The sequence below is a fragment of the Carex rostrata genome, chromosome 16 (genome assembly GCF_964058835.1).
Source record: "Carex rostrata chromosome 16, lpCarRost1.2, whole genome shotgun sequence".
Taxonomy (NCBI): domain Eukaryota; kingdom Viridiplantae; phylum Streptophyta; class Magnoliopsida; order Poales; family Cyperaceae; genus Carex; species Carex rostrata.
In genome coordinates this window covers 8,212,521-8,220,844 of record NC_135933.1, presented here as the reverse complement: position 1 = coordinate 8,220,844, position 8,324 = coordinate 8,212,521, and the positions used below count along the sequence as shown (strand labels likewise).

Here is an 8,324-nt window from a genome sequence, read left to right as displayed (position 1 = left end):
AATAATAAAATTGTACAAAATTGATCATAGTAGAGTTGATTTGGCCATACAAACACAAATAAATAAATTTGATATTTTTCACATTTTTCTTAATATTTATCTGTGTACATGCATTATCAACAGAAAAGAAAATAAATGGTAGCCGTTTGATGGTTGATAGACCATCAATATGAGTGGGGTTTACCGCAGTGATCTTTCTTATATATAGTATCAGGATCGGATTTTTATAAAAAACCGATCTTGATACTATTTTTTTTCAAAGTTGGTTCTGCAGCAAAAAAAAAAAAAAAAAAAAAAAAAAAAAAAAAAAATTATCAAGAACGGTTTTTAGCAATAAAACCGTTCCTGATAGTATCTGGATCGGTTTTTTATAAAAAACCGATCCTGATTTTTTTTTTTTTTTTGCAGAACCCATTTTGAAAAAAAAATTTATCAAGATCGGTTTTTATATAAAAAACCGATCCTGATACTATTTTTTTCAAAGTTAGTCCCGCCAAAAAAAATTAGTATTAGGATCGGTTTTTTATAAAAAACCGATCCTGATACTATTAGGATCGGTTTTTTATAAACAACCGATCCTAATGATAACTCCCTATATAACCTGCTTAGGGTTCTTCTTATTTTCATTCCGCGCCTCTCATTTTCAACTTAGCGTCTCTCTCACTGTCTCCGTCTCTCCCTCTGTACTCTTTGTGTCTCTCTCTCTGTCTCCGTCTCTCCCTCTCCTCCGTGTCTCTCTCTCTCTTTCTCTCCGTCTCTTCCTCTCAAAGCCGAGCCTCTCGCACCTCCGGCTCGGCCGATCAACTATTACGGTATTAACTTTATATAATTTTCTCATTATTATGCTTTAAAAACACATTTTTTTGTATTTTTTATTGTAAAATGTTTTTCCATCTAATTGTTACATTTGTTTTTATTTTTAGGATCTTTTTTAATCTCAAGTGATGTGATTGCAAAAGAGGTAATTATTGATTTTTTTATTGTTGTGCTTTACATTAATTGCATAAATGTGTGTTAATTGAAGAAATAGCTCAATTAGTCACTTGTATGTTTGTTAATTAATTTTTTTTGGATTTAAATTTCTTGTTATAATATGTAATGCTTCACAAAACTTTGTATGAACATGAATTTTTTGTAATAATTTAAGATGTGTATGATATTTAATTTATGATGTGTATATGATATTTGATTATTGTTTCTTACTGTGCAAAAAAAAATATATTTAGGATGCTGGCCAGCAAAATATATATGGAAGCTGGTTAAATAAATAAAAATATTTTTTTTAGCTTCAATAAAACATCAGGATCGGTTATTTTAAACAACCGATCCAGATTACTACTATTATGATCGGTTATTTTTTTAAAAACCGATCCAGATTTCAGATCCTCATTCCAACAAAAAAAAAGTATCAGGATCGGTTTTATATAAAAACTGATCTTGATAGTTCGTATCTGGATCGGTTTTTATTTAAAAACTGATCTAGATATGAAATTTTTAATAAAAAAAAATATTCGAAAATATTATCAAGAACGGTTTTTATATAAAAACTGATCTTAATAGTTCCTATCTGGATCGGTTTTTATTCAAAAACTGATCTAGATATGAAATTTTTAATAAAAGAAAATATTCGAAAATATTATCAAGAACGGTTTTTATATAAAAACTGATCTTAATAGTTCCTTTCTGGATCGGTTTTTATTCAAAAACTGATATAGATATGAAATTTTTAATAAAAAAAAATATTCGAAAATATTATCAAGAACGGTTTTTATATAAAAACTGATCTTAATAGTTCCTATCTGGATCGGTTTTTATTCAAAAACTGATCTAGATAACTACTATTAAGATCGGTTTTATGAAAAAACCGATCCTATTAGTTTCTATTTGGAACGGTTCTTTAAAAAATATAAAACCGATCCTGATAGTATCAGTATCGCCTTCATCAGGATCGGTTGGATTCCGTTACTGATATGTGTATATAACCGATCCTGATTCCATATTTTCCACTGGTACTCGAGACATGCTGACATGCACCGATCATTAAAATTTTGCTTATCGTTACATTGAAATAGAAATTTGAATAATTCCTTTACGACATGCTCAATCCACATATAGTTGTTATTTGACAAAAATCAGCTTCAATTAATGATGAATATTTTGAGGCACATTTAATTAATCCACGAAAGATATATATGATGTACAAAATAAACACAATTACCAGTTGAGGAGGGAGAGAGATTTCTTTGCTATGTTATCTTCTGCTCCAGCTAGTTTGTGCATTTTTTAGACATTTTAATCTTATGGTACTTCGTTTTAGATTTATATATGTCTATTAAATTTATTAGTTATTGACTTCACTTCTAGGAAAAAAAAGGAGTGAGAGAAATTTTGAATAAAAAAAGAGAGAAAGAGAGGCTTTATCAATTAATTATATATTGCACCATACTTATACAATACATTTACCAAAATTAAAATATGTAAAATGAAAAATAGAAGTACAAATTATAAACCTGAGATAATAATAATGCCCTCTATACGACTCTGTAACATAGGCCAAGCAGCCAACTTATTATATACAAAACAGATAACTCCATATCCAATAATTAATGGCAGGGCAATGCAAGTACAAAAGGCCAAGACGCATCAATTATAAGACGACGTTTTTTTTTTTTTTTTTTTTTTGCATATGTACGTACACATACAAATACAGGTAAAGTGGTAATAATTAAACTAACCCTTCAGTAGAAATTTGACCATAATTCATAGGTTTGGCCAAAGGTCCAGGTATTAGGGATAACATTAGGGTAACTACGTTTTTCCCAATCTGAATTATATATGTCGAAAGTTAGCGCTTGTCGGAGGAGTGAGACGCCATTTGCCTGCCAGTTCGCTCCCCAGTTCCGGTTTACTTGCATCCAACCGGATTGATCGCCCTTAACACTCACTTGGGCTATTGAGCCAACCCCACCAACGTTCCATATGAGATAGAGGTTGAAGTAATCAAAGCCATTTAACGTGATCCTGATATTGCCCTGCTTCCAGCAAGGAACCCTGAATATATGGGGAGTTCATGCAATAAAACCGAACTTAAATTAATTAGGTGTTGAGAATTCTCGATTTTGGCTTTTGTTAGAGATGGCAAACTATATATACCATTGTTAAGGAAATTTGTTAACAGTTTTTTTTTTTTTTGACAAAGTTTGTTATTTCCTCTAGCATTAATTAGTAAGTAAACGAAGTTTAAAGATCCATTTCTTATTTGTTGAGAGAATATTAAGCACTTTTTTAAAAGAGAATATTAAACACGTGTGTGTGTAGATATAGTGAGGGACTAATATAAAAACGTTTGTTCCTAGACCTTGGAATAAACATTTCGGTTTTTACATTTTCAAAGTTCAAACAGTCGATCCAAATCATTTAACATTTGATCTATATTAAAATGTACTTGGAGACCAATTTATTTTTTTGGAATTTTTTACTATTGATTAAGATGTTTTAAAAATCATTGTTTTCAATAATCTAGATTTTTTTTCACTGTTTATTAAAATCTGCGATTTTAAAACTGACTTATTAAATAGTAAAATAATTTTAAAAAATGTATAATTTGATCTCCAAGTACATTTTAATATAAATATCACATCTAACAGTTTGAATTGACCGTTTGCACCACATCTCCGAAACAAACGTTTTGATATTATCTTTTTCTTTTAAGAAAAGCAGGATAAACCCGCCGATTCCTATTTCTTTTTGGAAATTAATAGACAAGAATGCATTGTATGAGCTGTGTCTTTGACTAGTCAAACCTAGTATTACAAAGCCAGCCACAGTAGCATGAAACCATAATAATTGAATGCACATGCATCACTTCACATATAAAGGATGATGAAAAATGCCAATAAGTAAATACTTATAATCATATTAATTAGATATGCAGACCATGCAAATGCCTATCATATTCTCTTCAAGATAACAGAAGATGAAGAAAATTATAACAAATATGGAGCAAAAAGGATCACCTTCGGTACCACACTGGTACGATGCCAGCTTGATATATTGCTATCTGCTCAAAAGCAGGCTGAGCCATGTCAAAATGAGTGCGAGGCGGGTTGCACCAACCACCATTGTCACTGGGGATAGCCCAATTTGGCGGGCAAAAGTTGGTTGCTGTTATCGTCACAGACTTACCCGCATGGCACCATTGCGGGACACTGCCAGAGTCGCACATAATAACGTAGCACTGACCGCATGATGCACCGTTATTGAAGAGAGCTGTACTCAGTGCCGCAGTGTTGGTTCCATATCCAAAAGTGTATAGGTTACCGTAACCGCAAGCACCACCTGCATGTATATGTGTTGCAAAACATGCACAAAAACTTATTCTTGTTCACCTCTTAGTGCATGCAACCTAATAAAATAATGAACGTGTTAAACTTACCCATGGTGCCAGAGGCATCAGCACCTCCGTAAAATGTTGCATGAGAAGGGTACCATGAACCATCATATGCAAATGCAGTGCGCATGAAGTACATTGCAAGAACAACTGACAACTTGAAAAAAATTCGCATCCCCATATCTTAATTTTCAAGCAAGAGATCGAGGCCTAGATAATGCTTAAAATAAGAGGTCAATCTAGTAGATGAGGAATAATTGTTACAAGCTATAGGTAATGCTTAAATAGAATTGCGCACTGTAACCACAACAAATACCTACCGTACGGTATGAAATCGATTCCTTGGCACATGCCAGCAAGGCAGCAACTAACAGCCATGTACTCTGCAGTTCTTAAAAAATTCCCACAGCGTTGAAGTTTGCAATTAATTCAAAGGTGCGTTATTAAACCTATTTTGACTTGGGCTAATCATTTTGCGCGCTTCACATACTTGCAACTAATAGAGGGTAACCACATGAATAAATTCTCTAAGCACATGGGGTGCAGTTGGGAGAAGAATTCTTCTCCTATCACTCGAAAGTTTAGGATATGAACAGTTCATTAATCATGCATGATTGGTTGGTAAAATGTAAGATAAATAGTCTTAGTATTCTTTATTTCCTCTTTTAAATATGTAGCCTACAGACTACGTACCTGCAAGATAATTGCTATAAATATAAAACTTGCTCTTGTAATTAGTGTTAGAGAATTAGAAACGCAAGAGGATGAAACCAAAATTAGAATTACCTAACTGCCGTTAATTAATTAATTAAACTTAAGTAACAAGTAATAGATTTTGTACCTCTTATATATTTTCAATGTTATCGTAACTGGACAGGTCATCAACCCGGTGGACATTTGAGTCACTGGTTTTACTAGTCGGACCGTTGAGTCAATTGGTTAAACAGTTCATAATTTAAATAAATAATATATCCCCTCCTATATTGACATTTTAAGTTATAAACATGTAAAAAATAAAAATCTATCTTATTGCCACATATTAAAATATATTCATTATTATATATATTTCTTACTAATTTATATTAATAATTACATAAAACATATAATGTTCTTCGTTGCTCTCATAAATAATAAAATATACATGTACTTACAATATCTATGTTATTAGGTGCGTGAAATGGAAGTGGTACATCAATGAGAGACCAACACATATCAAATAAATGATTAGGTGCGTGAAATGGTTTTTAAAATGTACGGGATATAATGAATGATTTTTTATTGTAAATAAATTATATGCAACAAATTGAAGATCCATGAAATCTATATACGAAGGAAAAGATCTAAATATATAAGATCACATTGACAGATTTTGTACGGGCTGCACTTCCATATTAATTTGCTTTTATTAAGTTTCTCAAATAAGAAAGTTTCTATATAACAAGAAATGCTATCAATTTAATATGAACCGGGAACGGGTTTATGCATGATTTTATGGTTTAGGGTAGGGTGCGGGCTTTTAGATAAAACCGGCCCGGTAAATTAAATGTTTGTGGTTGCATTGCATGTCCGGTCAAAATAGCTAGCGAATTAACCAAACCAAAAATATATCCGGTTATTCCGCTCGGACCACCTTGCTCCGGTCCGGTTTTCATAACAGTAATTATTTATATATTTTTCACAAAGTTTAGCACATCAGTAATTCATACTCTTGGCACAAAACACAGCAGGTTCAATTAAACTAGGGTTTGCTTATGAGAAGGCTAGGTCAACTGCATGCAGTCATGTTAATTTGAATAATTAGTAAGCGCCGCCTTGGTATATAAACTTATAATAATTGCCTCAGCTCTTTTTTTGAATTAATGGGGAACTAACTTTTTTGCTAATATATAATTTGACAAGTCAATAGTTTTTATTAATACGTTAATAATTATATAATTATCTTTGGATTTGGATATTAACAACAATTTTTTGGCATATATATATATATATAATAAGTTATGCGGCGCTGAGGTGAGACAAACTTTTAGAAATTAAGAATACTTACATATATGGTAAGAATACTTAGTTATTTTATTATTTTAAATTTATTAATCATGTATATTAAAATTTAATATATTTTAACTTTAATATATTTTAACTTTAATATATTTATATGATACTTCAGTCTTTCTCAAAATATTAAATTTGTGTATAAAGTTTAGTGATTAGAATTTCATTTTGTAATTACCAAGATTTGAATTATTTAAATTCTAACTGCCAAACATATATTTTACATTTAAACATTCTCAATCTAAACTTTTTTCTGTCCCTGTCAGCAGTGTAATATATATAGTTCACAATAGAACGGCAACGTCGGCAAGTCCACAACTCCGTAATTATGTAGCTAGGTTACAATATATATTGAAGTAGCTCGTATATAATTTTTGTTCATATTCGTAATTAGTGGTTTCATTGGTACAATTACTCGAAGTACTTCAATTAATTTGCAAAAGACCGTCTCCTTTAGAAGCACAAAAACTGCTTTTATGTGGAACGTACGGTAGGGCAAAACTCTCTACCTACGATTTAATATATATATATATATATATATATAGAGAGAGAGAGATAGGCTAATATGCTTTCGGTAGCATATGAGCCGAAATACACATAGTCAAAATTTGAAATTTCAAAATTCAAAAAGTCGATCTAAACCGTTCATCTTGTTCTCCATATTAATATGTGCTTGGAAACCAAATTTTACATTTTTCTGAATTTTTTTTACTATTTATTAAGTCACTTTGAAAATTGCTGATCCAACGATGGCTTAACAAAACAGTAAAACCGTTGGATCAACGATTTTCAAAGTGGCTTAATAAATAGTAAAAAAATTCAGAAAAATGTAAAATTTGGTCTCCAAGCACATATTAATATGGAGAACAAGATGAACGGTTCAGATCAACTTTTTGGATTTTGAAATTTCAAATTTTGACCGTGTGTATTTCGGTCCATATGCTACCGAAAGTACATTAACCTATCTCATATATATATATATATATATATATATATATATAGGATTTGGCTAATATGCTATGGGTTGCATAAAGGCCTCCCATGCTACGTCTCAATATTCAACTTTTCAAAATCCTAACGGTCGATCCAAACCGTTCATCTTGTTCTCCATATTAATATGTGATTGGAGACCAAATTTTACATTTTTTGAAAATTGTTTACTATTTTTTTAGATTTATTGAAAATCGTTGTTTTTCAGACAAATCTGGACCATAAAAAACAGCGATATTCAATAAATATAAATAAATAGTAAAAAATTTCCAAAAAATGTAAAATTTGGTCTCCAAACACATATTAATATGGAGAACAAGATGAACGGTTCGGATCGACCGTTAGGATTTTGAAAACTCGAATATTGAGCCGTAGCACGGGAGGCTTCTATTCAACCCATAGCATATTAGCCAAATCCTATATATATATATATATATATGAGTTAGGCTGGGGTGCTATGGATAACATAGAGGCCTCTATGCTACGGCTCAATATTCGAGTTTTCAAAATCCAAACGGTCGATCCGAACCGTTCATCTTATTCTCCATATTAATATTTGCTTGGAGACCAAATTTTACATTTTTCTGAATTTTTTTACTATTTATTAAGTATTTTACAAAATTGTTGATCCAACGGTGGCTGCACAAAACAGTAAAACCGTTGGATTAGCAATTTTTTTCAAAGTGGCTTAATAAATAGTAAAAAAATTCAGAAAATTATAAAATTTGGTCTCGAAGCAGATATTAATATGGAGAATAAGATGAACGGTTCGGATCGACCGTTTGGATTTTGAAAACTTGAATATTGAGCCGTAGCACGGGAGGCCACTATGCTATCCATAGCACCCCAGCCTAACTCTATATATATATAGAGGAGGGTTCAAATGCACCCAAAT

At 31.3% G+C, this 8,324-nt stretch overlaps 1 protein-coding gene across 1 annotated transcript; it reads right to left on the bottom strand.

Moving 5' to 3' along the window:
• Positions 1-2,734: 2,734 nt before the first annotated feature.
• LOC144567588 (expansin-A25-like) lies at positions 2,735-4,641 on the bottom strand. The gene is made up of 3 exons (XM_078317752.1): positions 4,436-4,641; positions 4,017-4,338; positions 2,735-3,051 (listed from the first exon to the last, which is right to left on the bottom strand). Exons 1-3 carry the CDS (start codon positions 4,569-4,571, stop codon positions 2,739-2,741), a joined length of 771 nt encoding a protein of 256 aa, XP_078173878.1. The 5' UTR covers positions 4,572-4,641; the 3' UTR covers positions 2,735-2,738.
• Between the last annotated feature and the right edge of the window lie 3,683 nt (positions 4,642-8,324).

Bases quoted from the DNA above. Each gene is read 5' to 3' on its own strand.
- LOC144567588 (XM_078317752.1), bottom strand. From the start codon at position 4,571: ATGGGGATGCGAATTTTTTTCAAGTTGTCAGTTGTTCTTGCAATGTAC. The intron at 4,339-4,435 runs GTAAGTTTAACA...ATATACATGCAG, and splicing joins TGATGCCTCTGGCACCATGG to GTGGTGCTTGCGGTTACGGT. The intron at 3,052-4,016 runs GTGATCCTTTTT...CCATATATTCAG, and splicing joins GTACCAGTGTGGTACCGAAG to GGTTCCTTGCTGGAAGCAGG.